This window comes from Nansenia antarctica, assembly GCF_963989245.1.
Source record: "Nansenia antarctica genome assembly, chromosome: 8".
In the NCBI taxonomy this organism is placed as follows: Eukaryota; Metazoa; Chordata; class Actinopteri; order Argentiniformes; family Microstomatidae; genus Nansenia; species Nansenia antarctica.
Window position 1 is genome coordinate 13,842,542 of NC_137678.1, and position 25,613 is coordinate 13,868,154.

Genomic DNA, 25,613 nt, shown 5'->3' on the forward strand with positions numbered 1-25,613 from the left:
TTACCCACGGAGCTGCAACACCGTCTGGCTGCAGAGGCCGAGGCCAAGAGACACGCCCAGATGAAGGTAAGAAAAGTCTCATTGTGACACATGAAGAGTTTCATTGAGACACACATGAAGAGTTTCATTGAGACATACATGAAGAGTTTCATTGAGACACACATGAAGAGTTTCATTGAGACAAACATGAAGAGTTTCATTGAGACAAACATGAAGAGTTTCATTGAGACAAACATGAAGAGTTTCATTGAGACAAACATGAAGAGTTTCATTGAGACACACATGAAGAGTTTCATTGAGACACACATGAAGAGTTTCATTGAGACATACATGAAGAGTTTCATTGAGACAAACATGAAGAGTTTCATTGAGACACACATGAAGAGTTTCATTGAGACATACATGAAGAGTTTCATTGAGACACACATGAAGAGTTTCATTGATTGAGACACACATGAAGAGTCTCATTCCAAAGCGCTTTACAAATGCTTTGGTCATGTGATATTTATCATTACAAGATTATAATTAAGGATTATGGATTACATCTTCAAGAATGTAAGCACATAACATAGCTAATGTCTTTTCAAATGTATGTTATTTTTTTGTTTTTTATTTCATAACAGCAATCATAGGGAGGTACAGGATAAGTATATACTGTAGGAAAGTACATTGCATTTTGAAACAAAACGTCATATTTTGATTGATTTATCATTCAAATCTAAATGGAAGGATGGCTGGCTGACAGTAGGGGTATACAGTAGTATTGGCACCTGTTATGTTTACAGTGGTACTAATACAATAACAACAAAGACCAAGCCAAAGCACAATGAGTCATGGAGAACAATGTCATGTTTTAGTCTTTATAAGTCCAAGCGTATTCCCACACCAATAAGGTGTTGGTCTGTGACAGCAGTGTGTTATGGTGTTGGTCTATGACAGTAGTGTGTTATGGTGTTGGTCTGTGACAGTAGTGTGTTAAGGTGTTGGTCTGTGACAGTAGTGTGTTAAGGTGTTGGTCTATGACAGTAGTGTGTTAAGGTGTTGGTCTGTGACAGTAGTGTGTTAAGGTGTTGGTCTATGACAGCGGTATGTTAAGGTGTTGGTCTGTGGTTGAGGTAGCCAACCTCTGGGCTCCAGACTGGGCCGTCTCAGCTAGCCGTCTCTCCAGGTTCTGGATCTTCTCCAGCGCTGCCTGGAGGGCCTCCTCCGCCTTCAGGGCCCTGACCTCTGAACTCCGGGCACCGACCTCTGAACTCTGGGCACGGACCTCAACCCCACTGACACACACACAGAAATACACGCTCACACACACAGTCTTGAAACCATACATGTCAACAAATGTGGAAGTACCATAATAATAATAATCTTTACATCATCATAAACAAACAGACATACTGCATAAAAGTAATAAAAGTAATAACTCACAGATCCATCACGGTGGCCAAGGCATCAAAGGCTGTCTGAGTGCTGTCAGTGTGTGGACAGACAACCATCTCCTCAGCCTGACACAACAAACACACAAGTAAAAGTAAAAAAAAAAAAGTGTTTTTAGGGCATTTCTGCTTTATTAGGATAGAGACAGTAGAGATTGACAGGAAGTATGGGTGAGAGAGAGGGGGGGGATGACTTGTAGCTGTCGATGGCCGGAATTGGACCAAGGACATGGCGATGATATGGCATGGATGGTTGACTTACTTATAATAGACATGCTTTATCTATTGTACACAATCTAACTCTTGTTCAATCCGAGGGCGTGATACAGGGTCAGAGGTCATACCTGGGCCTTGAAGTTGGCCTGTGTCACCCCGATGAACTCCAGCTCTGGGAGGTCAGGCAGCTGCTTCACTTCTTTTTCATTGCTCCCAACAGCAGGGTCTGCAGCCTAAAACACATCAGGGTTCGACAGTAACGCTTTTTTACTTGTCCGGAGCAAGTAAAACATTCGCCGGGTTTGTTTGCGCGAGCCCGACGACGCTGCTGGATCCTGGATATTTTTACCTGTGTGCAGGAAGAACAACAGACGGCGCAGGCGCCAGACTAGACTACATGATCGTGAGTGAAGATATTATCAAAGCGGATGGGTGATCGACAGGCGCGTACGCTTTGATAATATCTTCACTCCACGATCATTAGTCTGCTACAATGAGAGTGTGATGTGTGTGTGTGTGTGTGTACTGTTAGAATTGGGAAAGGGGAGCTCCTCACCTGGGGTGTGGCAGGGGTTTGGGTGCAGGGCTCTGGGGTTTGGCCCACCACGTCCATGTCTACTTCCATCCCTTCAACAAACACACCCTCGCCCAGATACAGGGTCACAGGGTTGAACTGGTCACACAGCTGAAAGAAGAAATACGTTTGACACAACAAATGGATGGATGCAATGGATCATTGTTGTTGAATGGGATATATACAGTACATGTATAAGCAAGTGTATGTGTGTGTGTGTGTGTGTGTGTGTGTGTAAATGGTAAATGGACTGCACTTATATAGCGCCTTTTTTGCTGCTCTAAAGCACTTTACAACGGCCTCTCATTCACACACACATTCACACACCAATGGCGGCAAGCTGCCATGCAAGGCACTGGCCCGCTCACTGGGAGCAATTGTGTGTGTGTGTGTGTACATTACTGACCTCTGAGTTGACTGCAGAGGGACAGGAGAGCCCGTGGCCCTGGCTCTGCAGGACACTGTGAATGTACACGTCCTCCTCCGTGTCTGTCTCACACAGGAAGACCTGCAGGAAGTCTGCGTGGTAGCTGTGCAGAGCTGCCCACAGGAGGCGCTCACAGCACAGCTTCCGGAAGGAGCTGGTAGCGTTCAAACTCCAACTGCCCTGGAACACCAAAACACAGGCTTTTAATATGGAATGGGAGATAAGAGTGCTATCTGGAAGTCAATGGGACTCTATGGGAGCAATACAATGTTAAAAGCTTGGGGAGATTGGTGGTCAATAACAGTGATATGAGATGTGTGTGGAGCCTTACACCCATAGGCTTGATTCCACTGAGTGATGAGGGGACCGCTTGGGCCGGGAGCTCAGAGTAACAAGACCTTGGGGTGAGAAAGCAGAGAGATGTAGGGGGACAACAGCAAAACAGACAAGGAGGCCTAACACTTGTCGTTAAAATGACTGTCACATTTACAGGACATTGATTTTACACTACAATATGTGGCAAGAAGCGGTCTCCCACAAAACCCCCAAAACATTTTAGTCTAGCCGTAGTCAGCGACGAAAACTTGGACTGAGACTGCACTGGAATGTTTTTATCAACTGGAACTGGACTGGAACTAAGAAAAATGGAGGTGACTTCTTCATCTAAACACCAATGACTAAAAGTGACTAAAAAGCCTGCCAATATTAACACTGGTCTAGTGAAACCTGCCCATTGACTTTCATTGCTCTCTGTCTGAACTGGACCAGAAGAAGCCTACTTGAGGAACTTGAGGCTGGTCCTGTCCACAGTGGTGAGGTCCCCGAAGTCCACGTAGTACACCTCCACCTGGGTCTGGCTGAGGACGCGGTGGATGACGACCCGGTAGAACCACTCGTCTCTGGGAGCCACGCAGCACACCTGGCCCTGACGCACGAAACGTGAGGGAAGGGAGTACCACTCCGACACCTCGAGATAGGTGTAGCAACTCCTAGGAGGAAGAGGCGTTTCCCACAAACTCTGACATCATCTTGCAACTCGTTACATTACATTTTGGGCATTTAGCAGCAGACGTCTTTAACCAAAGCGAACTGACAACAAATAGATTTGTCTAAGTAAGTGAATCATATATCCATCAGTCATGGTAAGAAAACATAATCTATGCTAGGACCAGGAGCCATTGGCAGTCGCAATGCTAGAAGAATGTTTTCTTTCTTTTTTATTCTATTCATGGTTCTATGTTACCCCTCCAGATACAGGAATCTGACCTGATCATATGTGTGGTGGCCTGGGAAAACCCGTCGGATGTCGCTGGCGTTCGTTTGTGGCAAAGAGCAAAAATAGATGGAAATGTCCTATTTCGGCGATTTTGATATAATGTGGTATTCTAGTACTTTGAACTATTATGGTGAATAAACATTTTAAGAAAACAAAAGAGAAAGTACTTATTTTTATGTTTTTGTGGTGGGTAGTTTGCTAGCGAAACAACGTCACGTTGAACGTGTCTCATTCTCAGTTAAGCAACGCACGCACACATGAGCGAAAGGAGAGACGATACTTCCACCTGTGTTATTGCCAGTTTACTGATGCTCACAATAAGCATAAAGTAATAAAATCTTAACTAGAAGACACACAAATGGATCTGTCCCTCGCATACCGACGAGGCGAGCAGACTAACACCGCATCACAAGCAGACAAACGAGACCGGCCGATCTGCATAGGCTCCTCCCCCGACCCGGAGGAGAAAGGGGTCGGGGGCAGCATGGGGGCAGCATTTCTTACCTTTCACTTTTTTTGACATGATGCTCTTAACTTTTAAAATAAAGGGCTATCTCAGTCATTCAACCAGTTATGAATAGCTGAGAACTTCTAATTTATGGAAATATAAAAAAATGGAAATGTCAAAATGCTGGGTTTTCCCAGGCCACCACACATATGGTTACGTTCCAGGTCACCTAGGGGCTGCACAGATCAGCATTGTGCTTGCTGCTACTGTACATGTGGTTGCCTGAGATGTTAAGACTCAAGGTATTGTGAGATCTGATAATCTGCAGCATGACTACAATGAAGGCAACCATTGACTCTATATTCATTTCCCATTCCCAATGGGAAATGAAAGTAGAGTCAAAAAGTAGGGCTTTGGGGAGGGCCAGGGAGATCATGGCTGACCCCGCACACCCAGGCCACAGCCTCTTCGCCCCGCTCCCCTCAGGCAGGAGGTCACTAAAGACTGTGAAGGCCCGACACGCACACAGCTTTTTCCCCACGGCCATCCGGCTCCTAAATGCTGCTGCTGGTGTCCCCCCCCCCCCTTGCACTATGATCAGGGGTGCAAACTGGTGATGGCCCAAAAAGTTTTTTTTTTTTTTTGTGGCTAACCTTTGAATAGCGCTAGCACTAATGGTGTTAAATAGATACCGCTAGCACTAACGGTGGTCTAACAATGATGCATGTGTAAGTAGCGGCAGCCCTGACCTCAACACCTGCAGAATTACTTCGAAAACAGTTTACTGTGACTGTGTTCTCTATGCTGTCTGGAACTGTACCTAGCTCCCTGAAGCAAAACGTTATTTCAACTGCAGCAGAGTTTAGCAGACAGGGAGATTAGCTAGCTTGTGCATCATGTGACATGGATGAGACTTAGACCCCCCCCACCACACCCAAAACATTTTTTTGCAGATCTACACAATTCACATGGATGACCTATTTTGAGATAAAAATGGCTAATTTAGCAGAAAGGTGACAAGTTTGCACCCCTGAATGATGTTGGTTTGCACTGTCTTGTCCTGTCTTGCACCTGTCCTGTTGTAAACTGCGCTCCACTGTCCCAAACCAAATTCCTAACATGTTTACATGTCATGGCAATAAAGTCTTCTAATTCTGATTCAGTCATGTTTCCTCCCCGGTCTAAGCGGCACAGTCTCCTCACCTCATCTCCACCATCATGCTCTCCAGGGCGCGGGCCTCCCGGGTCTCGTGGAAGCGGATGTAGAAGTTACTGGGTGACTCCACGTGCTCCACCAGCACGGCTATCACCTCCCTAGGGTCCCTGGGCGTGGGCGCCCTCAGGCCCTGGCCCCGCAGGGCGTCCAGAGGAACCATACCTGCCATACACCGTACCTGCAGGGGAGGGAACTTGGCCACCATCTAGAGGAGGGAGAAACACACAGCCATGAGTGTCCACAAACACACACACACACACATGAATGTGCGTGTAGACACACACACACACACACGCACACACACACACATTTTTATTGTCACCACAAAGACACTTTGTGGATTGAATGGGTTGTCCTTGAACATTTACAATCACCAAAGAAGATGTACAGGAGGTGATCAAAGATGTACAGAAATCAAACAACATCTATTCTTGTGAAATGCGTTTCGGTTTCAGCCTCAATTGTCTAGTATGTATTTGGTCCAGCTGCCCCCAGGGGAAACAGAAGCTACGGACTGACCTTGAACAAAAGGGCAAGTAGGACCAGTTACTCTTCTTAGACCAGAGTCAGATCGTGAGTTTAGAACGATAAGGTTCTATCTCCGTTTAGGGTGGTTCCGAGATATTGAGCGTCAAAGTTTTTACATTCCATTATGTTTTGTGAGATGGAACCTTTGTATTTTATTAATTACTAGGGGTGTAACGGATCACGGATAATCCGAGATCCGTACGGATCGCCCCCCACGGTTCGGCATGCATGTGTACCGCGGATCAATTGCAAAATGTAACCAAGTAATAATATTACTTAATATTAGTTAATATCCCTTGTAAATCACAATGTAGACTTGCCATGAAAAGATAGACGCGACAGTTGCGTGCTTTGTTTTACTCTAAAGCGCAATGATAGGTTGATAATGCAAAAAAAAAATCTAGAACAACAAGGCTGCGTTCGTAAATTCGCTCTGGAATCTGATCAGCATTCATGGAACGCCTCTTGTCCAATCAAATTACTTGGTCCCTTTATGACGTCGGACCCAGTGTGCTCTCCGGCGCTCTCAGAGCAAATTTACGAACGCAGCCCAAGTGTTCATGGCGAGTCCTGCTAATGTTGGCGACAGAGAAGAACTCGAAATACCTCCCTCGTCATTTAAATCCCATGTATGGGAGCACTTTGGCTTTGCTATCAATTATAACAATGACGGACAGTGTCATTGGAAGTGTGGTCGATAAAAAAGTTACGGTGTTTAAGCGTTGTACAACGAGAAAGTCGTACGAGCATGGCCACACATTTGCCGTGACATCACCCTGGTGTGTTGATGGGAGGCACGAAAAAGGCAGCTTGACAACTTCTGATAATGTAGCCAATTTTTTCATACCATGTTTAAAGTAAGGTTTCACTTTATTATTTAGTTAAAAGTGGCATAAAACATGTTTATTTGTCTGCTTTAAAGAGCCCAGTGATTCACTGCTGCAACCAGGTGCCTCCTCCCTCTCTCCTACTGCATCATTTAAGTTGAATGTGTGTTTCTGTTTAATATGTAGCCTAATGTTTGAGTGTAGAATATGTTATGTATATGTATATATATATATATATATATATACACACACACACATTATATATATATATATATATACCAGTTTTGACATCTTGAATGTTGTTGGGTTTTACACAGTAAAAGTGGTGTTTTTACAGAATTCGAGGAAAAAGCTTTTTATTTTTATTTTTATGTTTTGTGTTGATCCGAAAAATGATCCGATCCGTGACTCAAAAACCGTGACACGATCCGATCCGTGAGTTAGGTGATCCGTTACACCCCTATTAATTACTAACTAAAAAATGTCAACATGTCATGTCAACACAGGCATTAATAAACACCTAATGGATCAGATTATGTAAAAAACTCAATTTTGGTTATAAAACCTTATAATTCTAACGTCACGACCTGTCTTCTCAGACCCGAGTCAGACGGGTCTCTTCTCTCACCTGTTGGAAGGTGGTGGTGGTGATGCGGAGGTCTGTCTCTGACATCAAGTCGTTGTCGGCGGCGGCCTCTCCGTCCTCCCCGTCCTCCTCCTCTCTGCGCCCCTCCCAGGGCGACTCCCCAGAGCTGAAGTAATAGCCCTGGCTGGAGGGGTTCAGCCCGTCACCCTGCTCAGCATCGCCGGGGGTGTCGGGCTCTACAGCCCCTGGCCAAAAACATCACATCAACAAACCTACGGACCTTTGGGGACAGAGCCTTCAGCGTGGCTGCACCTACCCTCTGGAACTCCCTCCCCATAGTGATTCGCAATGCCCCCACCCTGGACTCTCTGTTCTCCAAGGCCTTTGGCCCCTAGTCACTGTTTCAGTTTTGTTTTGTTCTGTTTTTGTCTGTCTGATCATTCCCTTGAATTGTAAAGTGTCCTTGGGGTTTCTGAAAGGCGCTATATAAATTAAAGTTATTATTATTATTATCAGGGTGCTGCGTTTATAGAATGAGCCATGAGCTATAAGATACAGTACTCAGTTCTGCCCCTCCTCTTCAAATGACCCTTCCCCCAATGGGACAAATGGCTGTGATCTCTCAATTATGTGGGAACGCAATGGTATTAGCTGAATAGAATAGATAGGATGCATGTTTTACATTTTAACCATTTAGCAGACGCTTTTATCCAAAGTAACAATACAAATTGAAACCATCGAGCTGACCTGGTTGCGTGTGGCCGGTGTGTTTGGTGTCGGTGATCATCCAGTGGGGGCCCTCTTCCCCTGCCACAGGCCGCAGATACAGCGTGTCGCTCAGCGCACCAACCATCTCCGTCACGCTCAGGAAGCCACTCTGGGCCACCGGGAGCTCCTCCCCAAACATCCTCTGTTGACCAGGGGGAAATGGTAAATGGTAAATGGACTGCACTTATATAGCACCTTTTTTGCTGCTCCAAAGCGCTTTACAACGGCCTCTCATTCACCCATTCACACCCATTCACACACCAATAGCGGCAAGCTACCATGCAAGGCGCCGGCCCGCTCACTGGGAGACATGTGGCCAGCCGGGGATCGAACCGCCGATCTGCCAACTTTGTGATCATTAGGCGGCGACTCTACCTCCTGTGCCACAGCCGCCCCGTAAAGTAGAGTGGAATATGTGTAACAAAGGAAACTAGTATAATTACCTTGTATTCGGCATGAAGATCATGTATTGATATCCCTTCACTGTTCTGAGCAACAACCTAGAAAGAAGGAATCTTCACTGTCACCATCACGTGTGACTAGAACATTAGGAGTTTTCAATGATTTCGGTATCCACCCATAAAGGAGCAACTCAATAGTCTGGCTCCTGACTCATTTACTTAAACAAATGTATTGATTGTAAGTCGCTTTGGGAAGATGTAAACTGACCTGGCGAAGGTTGGCCTTCAGCTCCTCACTGACGGTGCCCGCATGGCCGTTCTCCAGGATACGCTGCCTGAGCTTCTCCTCCAGCTGCATCGTGGCCAATCAAACACAACACATTCACTAGTGGTGATTGGGTGAGTTCCCATTCATATAAATGTGAAGTGCAACGAGACCAATAATCATATCTCATTAAATGTTCTTCACAAAAAAACATGACTTCTAGTAGGAGTGAACTCTACAAGCATTTAAAGTAATGTTCAGGGGTGCAAACTGGTGATGGCCTAAAAAGGTGACAACATGTATTTTTTGCCTGAAAATGAAGAAAATTATCAACATGGTTGATTCACATGGATTTACTATTTTGTGGTAAAAACCGCTAATTTAGCAGAAAGGTGACAAGTTTGCACCCCTGAATGTTACAGTTTCACATACAGAACATTTACTATGAGGTAAAAAGAGAAACAGACTCACTTTTATGACACATTTTTCAAATAGCTGCCCCTGTTGGATGAGCTGTGGCTCAGGTTGTGTGAGTTCCATGTCCTGGTGAATTCCATGTCCCCCATGGTCCTGGTGTCCCCCTGAGCTGTCAGGGACGGGGTCCTCAGGACCAGAGGCCATGTGATTCTGTACTGGAGTACCAGAGGGTTTTTCCACAGGAGCTGAAGACAGACAAAATGTTACATTAGTCACAACCAATACCAGATCACTACTGTTTACATGTTACAGTTACACCCATTTACATTTTAACCATTTAGCAGTTAAATTGTATAATAATGAAAATACCACCGCTCATCCGTGATCAGACTTGAGCTGAGGTGCTGGAATTGAAGAGTATCAATAAAGTGCAAAAAAACAGCATCCGTCCGCACACTAAAATCTGTGCAAAAAAACTTAGTTTATTGCACGAACTTTCAGTCATAAACCTTCTTCAGGCATAAAGCAGACAATTGAATGCAGTGGTATAAAGGCTTCAAACAACATCACTTAATTAGCCAATGCACAACATCTGTGTCAAATCTTTCACCTAGTGGCTAGGCATCATGGGAATTGTAGTCCTAGATTTAGTGGACTACAAAAAACATGTGTTCATGAGACAGGAAACACCTAAAAGTACATGAAATATTTACAATATATACTTTACAGAACAAAAAACAATAGATAAATGCTACAAACATGCAGACATCAGGCAGTAGCCATCATATAGCATATAGCATATAGAACATAGTGTCTAAAGTAATTTATTCATAGCACAACACATGTCGAAATCCTCATTCAAGCCTAGGCGTTGTAAACGTTCTAGGGTGTGGATCCAAAAAAGCTCTCTGGCATAACCTCCTGTCCGAGGGGTAATTTGCTCTATGCCGCCTGAACCATTTAGCAGTTAGCATTTACCATTTACCACTTAATTAGAGTTTACAGGGACAGTCTCCCTGGAGAAAGTTAGGGCTAAGTAACGTACTGAAGGGCACACTAGTGGTGGTGTTCCCAGGCGAGTCCAACTTATAGCCATGTATAGTTAAAGGTATAAAACAGGGATACTGAATGATAGAATGCCCATGGACACAAGTGCTAAATGTAGTCCTGCTCAGAAAAAAGCCTTCACATCAGGTGCCTCAAACGCATACATGTAAAGAAAAAGTAAATGTTAAAAAGAAAACGTGAGTTTAGAATTATACAGTTCTATCTCCGTTTAGGGTAGTTCAGAGATAATAATGAGCGTCAAAGTTTTTACATTCCATTATGTTTTGTGAGATGGAACCTTTGTATTTTATGAATTACTAACTCAAAAATGTCAACATTTTAAAAATAACACTACACAGGCATTAATAAACACCTAATGGATCAGATTATGTAAAAAACTCAATTTTGACCAAAAATGGAGATAGAACCTCATAATTCTAACGTCACGATCTGTCTACACTGTAGTACCAACCCACCTGTGTCTACCGCTGGCCTCGCACATGTGTCCGTCGAGGGGGTCAGCTGTGGTCGAGGTGGCTTTATCTGCCCCGTCCTCACCGCCGTCCCCCCACGCGATGCCATCAGCGCCCCACCCTGCGACGCCGTCAGCCCCATCGCAGGTGGCGCCACCTTCAGGGTCAGCAGGGAGCCCGTCCGGCTCTGCTTGACCGCCACCAGGTCTGCCGCGGCCGCCAGCATCTCCGCGACGGAGTAGAAGCCGAGGTTGGCGACGCGCAGCGGGTGGCCGAAGCGGCGGGCGAAGCCGGCCTGCAGGTCCGACAGGCCCATGGGCCCCGGGGCGAGCAGCTGCCGCAGCTGTGAGCGCAGCTGAGCGGGCAGGGCCGGGGGGGCGTGGCCCCGCCGGGGGAGGGGGCTGGCGGGGAACAGTTGTTTCCAGTAGTGCGGGGAGAAGAAGCCCCTACCGCCACGTTTGCGGACACGCTGCCGGGCCACCATCTCCCCTATGCGTCGGGTGCTTTCGTCCATAACCGCTGCAGAGGGACCAAGGGATGGGAGGGAGGGAGGGAGGGAGGGGAAGAAAAAGCGAGGCAAAGAGTTGGGTTGGAATAAAGTAGTTTTTTCGTGCATACGTGTGTAATTTTACTCTGTGCAGGTCATAGTACTAAAATGGTAATGGTAAATGGACTGCACTTATAGCGACTTTTTTGCTGCTCCAAAGCGCTTTACAACGGCCTCTCATTCACACATTCACACACCAATGGCGGCAAGCTGCCATGCAAGGGCCGGCGCCGGCCCGCTCACTGGGAGCAATTTTGGGGTTCAGTGTCTTGCCCAAGGACACTTCGACATGTGGCCAACCGGGGCTCAAACCGCCGATCTGCCAACCCTGTGATCATTAGACGGCGACTCTACCTCCTGCGCCACAGCCGCACCACTACTAGACTGGGCTTACCTTTCAACACCAAGCTGCCGTCTTCCAAAAAGACCATCTTCACCACGTCAGGCATCTCCTTGATCATGTCCATCACGCTGTGGAAGCCGAGGGACCTCAGAGGCAGCGGATGGCCCATGATGCAGAGGTAGTCCCGTATCAGGTCGTCCGGGGACAGGCCTAACTTGGACGAGTTGAGCACGGAGCGAACATCCTTCTTCAGGCCCCACAGTAGCTGGTCTTGGGTCATCATTATTAATGCCTGTGTGGTGTTATTTTTATAATGTTGAAATTTTTGAGTTAGTAATTAATAAAATACAAAGGTTCCATCTCACAAAACATAATGGAATGTAAAAACGTTGACGCTCAATATCTCTGAACGACCCTAAGCGGAGATAGAACCTTATCATTCTAAACGGAGATAGAACCTTATCATTCTAAACGGAGATAGAACCTTATCATTCTAAACGGAGATAGAACCTCATCATTCTAAACGGAGATAGAACCTTATCATTCTAAACGGAGATAGAACCTTCTCATTCTAAACGGAGATAGAACCTTCTCATTCTAAACGGAGATAGAACCTTATCATTCTAAACGGAGATAGAACCTTATCATTCTAAACGGAGATAGAACCTTATCATTCTAAACTCACGAGATAAGTACAAACCTAGTAAGACCATAGACATTTCAAAAATGTTAGTGACAAAATGAAAGCCACGTTTCTTAGGCTGCTAGCTAGTAACTACTCACTCCCAGTTTTTATTTTAAGGAGCAAGTTCAAGTTGGAAAAGAAAGTTATCTATTAATGTTGCCGGCCAATAGTGTCTTCTATGGATGCAATGCAGTTAGCGAAGTCGATTATTCACGAGAGAAGTAAATAACATCAACTAAAGACGAAAGATGTATTTTAGTGGTTTTTAAAAGTCGCTGTTCTCACACTTGAGCTAGTAGCCTAGCTAGCACTTCAACTGACTTCAGCTAGCGAGCTAATGAGCGCTGCTATGGCGCATCTGTCTTATCAGAATTATACGACAGTTACAGCTTGTAGAATACTTACTAAGCTGTCTATTCATATACAGGTTGTTCATTTAGAATTAGATCATTATTATTATTATTATTTACCTTAGAAAGAGAGAGTTAAATACAGAAGCATGTAACAGTCTCTCCACAGTGACTCTTCAATCAGCGACGCACGTGCAGGTCAGGTGTCAATCAGACATCACGTGCAGGTGTCAATCAGACAGCACGTGACGTTAGAATTTCTAGAAGGTTCTATCTCCATTTTTGCCAAAATTGAGTTTTTTTTTTACATAATCTGATCCATTAGGTGTTTATTAATGCCTGTGTGGTGTTATTTTATTTTTTTTAACATTTTTTTAAAGTTAGTAATTAATAAAATACAAAGGTTCCATCTCACAAAACATAATGGAATTGGAATGTAAAAACTTTGACGCTCAATATCTCACAGCAGACGCATTTCAGTCATGACAAGATAAGACATCAGGTGCAGGTGTCAATCAGACATCACGTGCAGGTGTCAATCAGACATCACGTGGTGCCACGCAGCAGACTAACGTCATTATCACGTTGATTTCTGTCATGACCAGATATAAACTCCTCAAAAAAGTTTGGAAACGTTATTTCAGTCGATTCTTCCTCCCCTTTAATAATACCAACTGGTATTGTATTTTATATCGTTGGAAAGCCTGATTAGTTACCCTTACAACGAGGTACAACTTGTCTTGTAAGGATCATGCACTCGTGGAATGAGCATCACAGATAAACGTGTGGGTAGCGGCCCAAAAAGAATGTGCCAAAATCCCCTGCAATATGTGGCATAGTTGTGGCATGCAAATTCATAGCATTTTTGGTCAGGGACTGAGCTATTTGACCAAAGCCAGGAAAAGAATAATAAGAAGTAAACCACCAATAACAATACTACTACGTAGTAGGAATAATAATAATAATAATAATAATATAATTTGTATAATGATTCTAGTTACAGGGTTCCCACACCTTCTGAATCAATGCTAGTATTCAGTATGCTAGTATGCAGTATGCTAGTATGCAGTATGCAGTATGCTAGTATTCAGTATGCTAGTATTCAGTATGCTAGTATTCAGTATGCTAGTATGCAGTATGCTAGTATGCCATTTCAAACGCTCCAGGCTCCCCTCGTCTCTCCAGGCTGCTGTACCCCAAGATCCTGGCGTGTCTGACGGAGATGAGGACCATGAACGAGGAGTTCACCAAGCAGCTAGCGATATCCATTTAGCACCATTAGTACTAGTGCTATCCAAGCACCTGTCAAGGACTTTCAAGACTCAATTCCCTCAAATTCAAGGGCCCAACACGGCATAGTTTGAGACAGATCTAGATGAGAATATATATATATAATAGGAACTATCCGCTCACAGACAACAATTAAAAAGAGAGGCTTGAATGTGTGAACACTAGATGGTCTCTTGCCTTCTCTACCACAGCACAGCAAAACAATATATTGTGAAATATGTGTAAAGTTACAAACACAGAGACTTATTTACTAGCTAAGTAAAACACTTTTGAATATATATAATTGTTTTTTTTAGAGAGAGAGAGGGGAATTCAAGCACTTTCAATGACCCATGTCTATTTTCAAAAACTTTTAAGGCCTTGATTTTTTTCTCTCTCAAATTCACAAACTTTCAAGGATTTCAAGGACCCGTGGGAACCCTTTACTTAAGTACAAACCTAGTAACGACATTTCGAAAATGTTATAGTGACAAAATGAAACCCACGTTTCTTAGGCTGCTAGCTAGTAGCTACTCACGCCCGGTTTTTATTTTAAAGGTATATTTATAAGTCAGTCCAACCTTTTTCCTCAAATCTTAATCTGCAAAGAAGCAAGTTAAAGTTGGAAAAGAAAGTTATCTATTCATTTTGCTGGCGAATAATAGTGTCTTCTATGGATGCAATGCAGTTAGCGAAGTTAGCATTTCAACTGGCTTCAGCTAGCGAGCTAATGGCGCATGTGTCTTATCAACATTGTACAACAGTTACAGCTTGTAGAATACTTACTAAGCTGTCTATTCATACACAGGTTATTCATTTAGAATCGTCTACGTTCAGACAAATTAGATCATCGTTATTAATATTATTATTTACCTTCCAAAGAGAGGTTAAATACAGAAGAATTAATCAGTTCTTCACAGTGACTCTTGAATCAGACAGCACGAGCAGGTGTCAATCAGCAACGCACATGCGCAGTGTGTTAATCAGGTTAGTCAGACAGCACGTGACGCACTAGAAGGTTCTATCTCCATTTTTGTCAAAATTAGTTGTTTTTTTTACATAATCTGATCCATTAGGTGTTTATTAATGCCTGTGTGGTGTTATCTTTTAAAGAAAAAATTTGTTTTAGTTAGTAATTAATAAAATACAAAGGTTCCATCTCACAGAACAAGCGCACGTGCAGGTGTCAATCAGACATCACGTGCAGGTGTCAATCAGACAGCACGTGGTGCCACACAGCAGACTGACGTCATTATCACGTTGATTTCAGTCATGACAATATAAACTCCTCCCAAAAAGTTTGGAAACGTTATTTCAGTCGATTCTTCCTCCCCTTTAATAATACCAATCGGTATTGTATTTTATATTGATGGAAAGCCTGATTAGTCACCTTTACAACGAGGTACAACTTGTCTTGTAAGGATCATGCATTCGTGGAATGAGCAACACAGATAAACGTGTGGGTAGCGGCCCAAAAAGAATGTGACAAAATCCCCTGCAATATATGTGGCATAGTTGTGGCATGCAAATTCATAGCATTTTTGGTCAGGGACTTTTTGAGCTATTTGACCAAAGCCAGGAAAAGAATAATAAGAAGTAAACCACCAATAACAATACTACTACGTAGTAGGAATAATAATAATAATAATATAATTTGTATAATGATACTAACTGGATTTGATTCCCCAATCAATTGTAATGTAAAAGTAAATTACTTGAGATTTTGTTTCAGAAGCTGAGTTTGGGGCCATAATGATAATCAATTACTTTCTTTAGAGGGAAACGGAGGTCAATAACTAGTAATTAAAGTGTGTGTGGGAAGATGTGTGTCTTTCCTGGTCTGAAAACAGAGAAGAACTGACATCAGCAACAAACGTCTGAGTCTGCACATTCCCATGAGGGGCACTGTGACTCCCAAGACATTTACAATACAGTTGTTTACGGTCGCTAAGTCGCAGTGTTCAATACTGAAGTCACAGAGTCACAACTCTTCATACAGTCAGCAAATCCATAACGACACTTCTCTCATTCAAACTCCCCCACCTGCAAAACACTATGAATTTGCAACACATTTTTCCAATGTTAACATACTGTGTTCAAAACTGTGAAGAACACATTCAAAACAGAATGATTTGGTGCATTTTTGCAGTAATCATATTCCTATCATATATGACCGAAAGCTCGCAATAAACTGTTTTTTGGAATTTGGAATGGAATGGACTTTATTTGTCATTGCTACAGTACAGGTACCAAACAACGAAATTTAGGAGGGGTGGCTCCCCTGGTGTTAGGAAAGGGGATTTTTTTTTTTTATAATTTAGAAAAAGCACAAAATCACAAGGTAAGGTAAGGAGCTGGTTTACATAAATAAAGGCTATGTACACAATCCACTGTACTATACTGCACAGATAGTCAACTAGGGTTGTCATATTGCACAAAAGTATTTTTTCACGTTATTTTAAAGTGTCACAGTTTGCAGGCTTGAAATGTACATGTTTGTGCCTCAGCACTAGCTGCCATACAATCCGTCCGGACTGTCCTGGGCCCAGAACTTAGGCCTTTGCTGTGTTCAGGGACTTGACGGCCCAGTGGTAGAAGCAGTTCTTCAGTCTGTTTGTCTTAGCGGCCGGGGTCCTGTACCTCCTATTCGAGGGCAGCCTGATAAAGTGTACGTGCCCAGGGTGGGTCGGGTCCCTGGAGATCTTGGAGGCCTTCCTGAGACAGCGTGTGTTGTACGCTCTTCCAGAGAGGGGAGGGGGGCGCCGGTGATCTTCTGTGCTGTACTTACGACTCTCTGTAGCGCGTTTCTCTCCGCTGTTGTGCAGCTGTGGAACCAGTTGCAGATGCCGTAGGTGAGGATGCTCTCCACTGCGCCGTGGTAGAAGGCCACCAGTATCTCCTGCTTGTTGTGTTCTTTCCTGAGGCATCTCAGGGTGTATAGCCGCTGTTGTGCCCTCTTGATGGTGCCTTTTGTGTTGTCCTTCCAGGCCAGGTCATCCCGCATGTGATGTCAGTTTTTTTTGCACAGTGTTTGAGTGTGCAGATGCTGTTATTTTGCACTCTATTGATACTCTTCAGTTCCAGAACCTCAGCAAAGTCTGATAAGGGATGAGTGGTGGTATTTTCACTATTTGCAGTAATCATATTGAAATGTCTAGAAAATATTAGCTGAATATATACAATGAAATGAAATAGACTAGATGCATTGCCAGGGAAGACATTAGATGAGACCAGATGCAGACCAGAGGGTGGACCAAAACCCTCAGGAGTGAGACATTTTGTGTGATTGCTGTTGTATTGTAGCCCTGGAATTTATGTTTTCTTTCTTGTTTGAACTTTGTGAGCATTTTCCACAAGTAAATGTAGTGTACTTTGAAGTATGTGCCGTAACGTACTTTCTGCAAAGATACTGAAAAAATACACTAAAAAGGATTTAAAAATACACTAAAGGATAGAAGCAAATTGTTGATTTCTGATTCATTCTTGTTGCCTAATACTTTACAGTTGTACAGTCAACTATTCTGTCTGATTACTATAAATCAAACCATTTTTATAACAAAATATTCATTCTTGTGAAAATCATTCAAAATATGTAATGCTCCCTGTTGTTAATGTTTTGTAAGTCAGAATGTTATGAATGACTGTGTATGCTTTCTGAGTGAACATTGTTGCCAGTGTGTGGTTGAACGAGCTACTTTTGAGACATGAATGAAGTCATTGGCCAACATGCATGTTAGTAATGCAATTCACAAGTTGGCTTTACAATGGACATTTTTTTAAATGTCACTGGGCCTGTGGAAATCAATTATATCTTGTATTCTAATCAAGTGTCATCTTCTCTACAGCAATAAGCCAATATATAACCATATACAACCATAAAGAGAAGTAAATCATTTTAATCAAATCGGTAGTTTTACAGCAAGAATCTTCTTCCATCAATTGACATTCTGCTGATCCATATTAAACTAAAATGTATTCACACAAATTAACACATTACAAAATAATAGTTAACAGTAATAAGTGACAACAGTTTCTGATTTGTTTGTTTATTGAATCATTTATTTTGGCCCCGTCAACAAAAATTGTTCCGCAACTGGACTGTTGCCTAGTAACCTGAACACAAACATCTGCAGGCTAGCTACTTTGTGTTAACGGTCATTTCGGAGTGATACATATAGTTAAAAGTCCCAGTGCTGTTATACTGTATATCAGCACTCATGGAATGCCTCTTGTCCAATCAAATCACTTGGTCGGAACCAACTGTTGTATAAACTGAATATCTAGAACAGGTGTTATCAGGCAGAGAGCTGGAACAAATACTTGTAGCTCTACTGGATAAGAGTTCCAGAACCTCCGTCCCTGCCATCAGTGCCAGAACCAGACCTAAACATATCTCCCTTGTGTTTTAATGCATTGTAATGCAGTGTTGACAAATAACAAAATATTACCTCAACTCTGCGCTTGTGGGTTTTTTCAGCTTTGTTCAAAATCCTCTCCATTTGCTGAAAGACATAAGAAAGGGATATTAGACAATGTTTTCAAGAGAGAACAGGTCAACACATCTGAGCAAGGTGTGGAATTTACCCTGCCGGGCCACCAACTCCCCTATGCGTCGGGTGCTTTCGTCCATAACCGCTGCAGAGGGACCAAGGGATGGGAGGGAGGGAGGGAGGGAGGGGAAGAAAAAGCGAGGCAAAGAGTTGGGTTGGAATAAAGTAGTTTTTTCGTGCATACGTGTGTAATTTTACTCTGTGCAGGTCATAGTACTAAAATGGTAATGGTAAATGGACTGCACTTATAGCGACTTTTTTGCTGCTCCAAAGCGCTTTACAACGGCCTCTCATTCACACATTCACACACACATTCACACACCAATGGCGGCAAGCCGCCATGCAAGGGCCGGCGCCGGCCCGCTCACTGGGAGCAATTTTGGGGTTCAGTGTCTTGCCCAAGGACACTTCGACATGTGGCCAACCGGGGCTCAAACCGCCGATCTGCCAACCTTGTGATCATTAGACGGCGACTCTACCTCCTGCGCCACAGCCGCACCACTACTAGACTGGGCTTACCTTTCAACACCAAGCTGCCGTCTTCCAAAAAGACCATCTTCACCACGTCAGGCATCTCCTTGACCATGTCCATCACGCTGTGGAAGCCGAGGGACCTCAGAGGCAGCGGATGGCCCACGATGCAGAGGTAGTCCCGTATCAAGTCGTCTGGGGACGCGAATTTGCGAAACCTAGGATGGTAGGGGGTGGCAGGGCAATACCGCTACCTGATTGGTTGGCGAAGCACTCCCTCATTGCCCCCTCATTGGCTGGCGAGTCTACCATCTAAAGCCAGACTCCTTGCTATAAGCTATAGCTTGGGCTAACGTAAACGGCTAACGTAAACGCTAGCATGCGGCGTGTGAACGGGTTGAAATGCACGCCCAGAGAAGTTAGAAGTCATAAGGAAACATGTTTATTGACTGGGCAACACAGTGTAAAAATACACAGCTTCATAAAATAAACCAGAAACACTCATTCTGCAGTCTGCACGTTTTATTCTGATATTAACCACCCACAAACCATATTACTGCATAAGCAACCACACAGGGGAAATACAGTATCAAAGGAGCAGTACATTTCAGGAACATTTCAGAACTTTAGGAGTTGTTTAAACTTGAACTCTCTTAGATTATATTCAAGCCGATCTTCACACAACGTAGAAAAAGAACACCCAAATGTAAAAGACTGTTTTTGTCTTTAATTAAACATAATACATCGATTGCAATTCAATTGTTTCTTTTATTCCTTTTACAATGTGAACCACATGTATCATACCAACACCTAAATGTTAAGTATATAGATTAGCCATTTATTACTTCTTTTTTTAAACAAATAATTATATAGGTATCAGGAAACAGTATAATAGTGTTGGCTCTAGAGAGATGGAACACCAGGAGGAGGAGAAGAAGCAGATGAATGTGTGTATAACAGGGGCCTATTCACAGGGTTCAACTCACCACCCCCCCCCCCCACACACACAACTTGGTTGATTCTGACTTTTTAGAGGGGGACCCTCATTGATACTTAAATTCTAGTGGCAGGGCCCTGATCTGTTATGGGGGCATCTAACACCCCCCCCCCCCCCCCACACACACACACACACACTCGAACCCTGCCTATTCAGTGGAGCGATAGAACTGTAGTGTACGGAGAGAACACGCTTCCCTATTCTGCAAGACCGACAGAGCACAGTGTCTGTTCTAGACAGCACATTTCTATCTGAACGTAACTTTGTTTGGCGTCCCCACTGAATAGGTCCAAGTTGTTCCAAGAACTGATCTAAGGGTGCGTTGCATTGTGACCTCCTACAGGTTTAGGTTAGTATTGGGTTGGGGGGTTAAAGGTAAAGTTCGCCGAAACCAGACCAGTACTTAGGAACAACCTCTAGGCCAGCCAGTCGAAGCTTTCCACATCAACACATTTCAGTAATGCACACCCCTTTATGAAAGGCTATAGAGTCTCGGTCCCAATGTCCAACACTCGCACACTACCGAGTACGAAGCGAGCTGGCCATGCCCACTTAATAACAGCACGCCAAGTGTGGACAGTGGGATGTAGGCTCTGGAAGAACAATTATGGGTGGAATCCTAACACGGCACACGCAGATGTAGAATTCCACCCTCTGTGAACAATTCCCTCCTAGGTCAAGAGGCATTCCGATATACAGTATAACAGCACTTGGACCTTTAACTATGTGTATCGCGTCTTTGAGCCTCGGAAAAGCGCTATATAAATCTAATGAATTATTATTATTATTATTATCGCTCCGCCACACAGGTGTTCTATTAAATGACCGTTAATTAGACATACAGAAACTGTCCGATGTTAATTAGACATACAGAAACTGTCCGATGCGGGAATCGAGGTGAGGGAGATCATGGCAGTGAGCGGGCATAGGTGAGATTACGATCTGAATTGTGATTTATATTCATTTATAATGAATGAGTAGCGGAGCATACACATTTAAACAAAAAACCAACAGGACAGCTACAGTGTGTGTTGATGCAACTTCAGGGGAGTGTGTTCATTTTCTGCTGTGTTGGCCACCCAGGGACACACCATCAGACACACACTGAGAGAGGGAGTGTGGTGCAGATCTTTTGGGCAGTGCACCGCTCCCCTCTTTCACTTTCCCATAGTCATGCTCCCTCCGGACTCTTTTAGGAGGCCGCCCGGTGATCAGTGCCCGTCTGCCCCCAAGTGGTGTCTTCCGACGAGCCACAGCTGTAGGCTGGACTCCAATCTGCGTGCTTGTTTGCAAGCCTTTTCTTGGTCTCATTTTGATACGCTTGGCTGCAGCACCCCTTGTCTTACCGAAAGTGGACAGCGCTGAGATCAGCCCACTGTCTGTAGTAAACTTTTGGTAAGAAGAGACGAGCGATTGGATGACGTAAGTATATCATACTGTAAGTGGGCCCACTGTTCAGTTTAATCAGCTGGCCTGAGGTGGCCTTGAATGTGATAATGTCCTGCTGAAAAATACTCACTTGCATTGAGTTGAGTTTCCTCAAAGTCTTCCTCCCTCTCAAACTCCAAACCCTTAAACCAGTTGTCTGGTACGTTGAGCTTTCCTTTTTGACAGAGGTACACAGAGTCATGAAGTAAGCAATACTGTTCATTTTTGAGAGACTGTGTGTATAATATATCAGGCGAATGGACAAGCAAGCCAAGTACTATACCTGTGTAGGGCTGCAACTAACGATTATTTTGGTAGTCGACTAATCTGTCGATTATTTTTTCGATTAGTCGTGTGGCTTTTCGCTGCGCGTAAATGGCGACGCAGAAGCATAAATCCGGCTTAACTAGCTATCTAACCTAACGTTACGCCAAGCTACAGCTGCTCACAGAGCTAGTTGATTGGCTAGCTAGCATTGCTGGCTAGACTACAGACAGCTCACGTTAGTAGGCTACGCTTGGCGCTGTTTATCTTACAGACAGCTCGCTGGTGGACTCAACATAATTGAAATAGCATTCACTTATCAAGCATCATTCATGATCATCCACCATGACTACCTGGTATTTTAATAGCGACCACCCCTCACTTCATTTCATCTCGCGTTCTCCTGGCTTCAACATGGAAAACCCCTGCTACGTAACGTTACATACAAGCGCCTCTGTCTGTCACACGCGTGCCACAGGGCAAATAAATTAATAGCACAAACGCTCATAGCATGTACAGCCCTGTCCATGAGAAGTTGTTTTCCAACATGTAACAGTAAAGCTAACATAAACATTACGACCCTAACAATATAACGTTAGTCAGTTGGTCCCTCATCATTCCTCTGTTCCTCTCTCCGCCTCCTAATCCTCCTCTTAGGATCTGCGCCTGTGGAACAGCCTTCCTAGCCAGCTAAGGGCAGTACAGAGCCTGTGGAACAGCCTTCCTAGCCAGCTAAGGGCAGTACAGAGCCTGTGGAACAGCCTTCCTAGCCAGCTAAGGGCAGTACAGAGCTTGTGGAACAGCCTTCCTAGCCAGCTAAGGGCAGTACAGAGCCTGTGGAACAGCCTTCCTAGCCAGCTAAGGGCAGTACAGAGCCTGGACTCTTTTAAGACAGGCCTTTGACTGTTGAAGCTGTGTTCATTCTTGTGCTTTATTTTGTGTTTTTGTATTATGTTTTTAGGCTGTTTTTTTAACCCTTTTTTTTCCCTAACCCTTTAATTACCGTATTTTCCGCACTATAAGGCGCACTTAAAAGCCTTTAATTTTTAAAAAAAAAACGACAGTGCGCCTTATAACCCGGAGCGCCTTATATATGGATCAATTGGTTAATTTGTTGATCCATACTGGTTGTACACGGCGCTCAAGGCGCTCTGTCAAAATGTTTCAGTACGACTGGTAAACTACAAAGCCGCACCGCTTGCAGCATTACGGTAATCAGTAAACACCGGTATACTGTGCTTACTCACAGTCCCACACCACTTGTGTAAGACCCCAAGTAAAGAAGACTAAACAGAGTTTCCGAGGGAACAAAGTGAGATTCTTGGTGCTTTCAACTTGAAGTTTTAAAGTACCCACTCGATATAATAAACAACAGTTTAACGATCACTAAACACTTAGCATTTGTGTATTGGATTCATTATTCTCGTTTGCCGGAGGCTACCGGTAAGGGAGGGTTGACTTGTAAACAAAGTTTCGTTTTAGCTCGTGTTCAAAAGCAAGAACTGTGTGTTCATCTAGTTATGTGTAGTTATGTGTTTTTAGCATGTCGATGTTCTCCCAGTATGTTGTCATGTTATTAAAATACAGTTTAGACCTTCGTAGCGATGTGTTTTGTTAGCTGTTAGCCGCTAGCAGCGTTTGTTGTGGTTTGGTCAGAGTCACTTTTCTCCCATTCAGTGTTTGAGGTGAACCAACATTCAAATACGCCTGTCGTGTTCAATCTTTCTCTGATTTGAATGTATGACACATCATTTGAAAGCTTACAATCTGTAGTTTAAGCATGTGTAAAAACTGAAAAAGTACGTTGCACATTTCACCAGGAGCTGTCACATATTGGTTGTTGGTTATAATTGTATAGCCTATTGGTTGTTTTCTGGTGTTGTTTTGCTCTGTTTGTAGTCTACTTGATGTATTTTTATCAGCTGTTAAATCACCACAGCTGTTAATCCACTAATAGAGATAATAGCAGATTGAAAATGCTTGTAGCTAACTACTCTATATCTCGTGGTTGCAGCTATTGCGAATTGCTATTCACGCGAGTCAGCTGTGAATCACCGCAGGTCCTTGACGCTTGTTGCAAAAATGGATGACGAACGGCTGATACTTGAGGTGGAAAAATATATATTTTTGACAGTGGAGCAGGTAGAACGTTGACGGTGACAACGCTCAGGTGGAGCTTGGACAACGGGAAGTTGACACAACACCGATGGAGAGGTGACGCAACGCAGTAGGTGGAGCTTGGGCGTAACGCAACCCCAGTCAAACGTTTGACTGCAGTATCTATTCTATGCGCCTTATAATCCGGTGCGCCTTATAATCCGGTGCGCCCTGTACCCGGGGTACTCCCTGAGCAGAGCCCCGATCAGAGACACCACCAGGGGGGAGCCTGGGGAGGAGGGGAGGGGTTGGTTTAACGCTAGAACAGCCGTGCCTTTTTTTACCTACTATAAGAGCCGCCTCGGGGGTCAAATGACCATAGTCTTTACAATGCTCAAGTTGCTATTTACACACAACAACCACTAGTTGGCCGCTTTTAAATTAGCCTGCTTCCTACAGAAAAACTAAAGAATTGCTTTATACTAGCTTATCCTGATGTGATTTTGAAAATGTAAGGATACTGGGTGGTAGAACTAGGAAAAGTCATGAAAGGAGGGTCCTGAAATTTGATCGAGTGCAAAGATATAACACTTTTCTTTACCCCATCTAAAGCTAACCCTAGAACTGTTCCAGGTTTTTCTCTCAGAAATGGAAAAGAAAAATCATGATTTTAATCATCATCATTAATTTTATCATTAAAGGAGACCTATTATGCTCTTTTTCCACAAATTAACATAGGTCTCTGGGGTCCCCAAAACCTGTCATTAAAGTTTTGTGTTGAAAATACCACTCAGATTTGAATCTAAAGGCATTCTAGCATAGAAGTTCAAATTCATGTTTCTGAGAAAGTATGGGTGTGTGTGTGTGTGTGCATATGTGTGTGTGTATATGTGTGTGTGTGTGTTTGTGTGTGTGTGTGTACCTTTACACTCTCTGACGATGCTGCGGGCCTGCTCCGGTAGTCTCAGTGGTTTGTCGTTCACATACAGGGCCAAGATCTCCAGAGCTTTCTCCTCATCCAGACCACTCTCCACTGACACCTCCGCCTTAGAACCTGGGCAGGAGCAGCACACACACCCGTGAGGGTAACACACGCACGCACACGCACGCACACGCACAGAATAACACTGCAGAAGAGCGTAAACGGTGCGTTCGTACATACCGCTCACAGAGTCCGCGAGGCTTCTGTCACGAGTTGTGAGCAGCACCCGACACTGGATATCAAAGGCCTTCAGGACCGAACTGTCCCATAAGTCATCCAGTATCAGCAGAGACCTGAAAACACACACACACACACACACACACACAGACACAGACACAGACACACAGACACACAGACACACAGACACACAGACACACAGACACAGACACAGACACACAGACACAGACACACAGACACACACAGACACACAGAGACACAGACACACACACACACAGAGACACAGAGACACAGACACACACACCGTCAGCCTCTCCTAGCCATTTGAGACATATACTACTGTTAGTATTGACAACATCTTTGGTAGCCATGCTAAAACGCACATTCTAATTGAATCTAGAGTCGGTAACATGGTTTGATCTCTCCTCTGACAGATAGCTGTGACTGTGGGCAGGAGGGCGCCTTACGTAAATCTAAACATGCTTTATTGACATGATCAATGGGATCGTAATTAGGGCCGTCAGTCGATTAAAAAATAAAGTATTCTGATT

General features: G+C 43.9%; 2 protein-coding genes across 2 annotated transcripts in view; both read right to left on the reverse strand.

Moving 5' to 3' along the window:
* On the reverse strand, window positions 1-18,934 carry LOC308163892 (tudor domain-containing protein 5-like; the record flags this gene model as incomplete). Its single annotated transcript, XM_080538068.1, has 18 exons — window positions 18,681-18,934; window positions 18,545-18,598; window positions 11,844-12,084; window positions 10,906-11,421; window positions 9,437-9,627; window positions 8,969-9,052; window positions 8,743-8,799; window positions 8,279-8,441; window positions 7,574-7,767; window positions 5,578-5,795; window positions 3,430-3,639; window positions 2,982-3,048; window positions 2,630-2,830; window positions 2,206-2,334; window positions 1,778-1,882; window positions 1,426-1,502; window positions 1,125-1,277; window positions 1-28 (listed from the first exon to the last, which is right to left on the reverse strand). Exons 2-18 carry the CDS (start codon window positions 18,593-18,595, stop codon window positions 1-3), a joined length of 2,685 nt encoding a protein of 894 aa, XP_080394194.1. The 5' UTR covers window positions 18,596-18,598; window positions 18,681-18,934.
* Window positions 18,622-25,613, reverse strand: part of LOC308163894 (apoptotic protease-activating factor 1-like) — a gene marked incomplete at its 3' end in the record, with an annotated part of 18,157 nt that continues 11,165 nt past the window's right edge. Inside the window, exons 6-10 of the mRNA XM_080538070.1 lie at window positions 25,066-25,178; window positions 24,826-24,957; window positions 21,634-21,717; window positions 19,166-19,312; window positions 18,622-18,731 (exon numbers count right to left, since the gene is read on the reverse strand). Coding sequence (XP_080394196.1) covers window positions 18,622-18,731; window positions 19,166-19,312; window positions 21,634-21,717; window positions 24,826-24,957; window positions 25,066-25,178 — 586 coding nt within the window. The remainder of the gene's footprint in view (window positions 18,732-19,165; window positions 19,313-21,633; window positions 21,718-24,825; window positions 24,958-25,065; window positions 25,179-25,613) is intronic.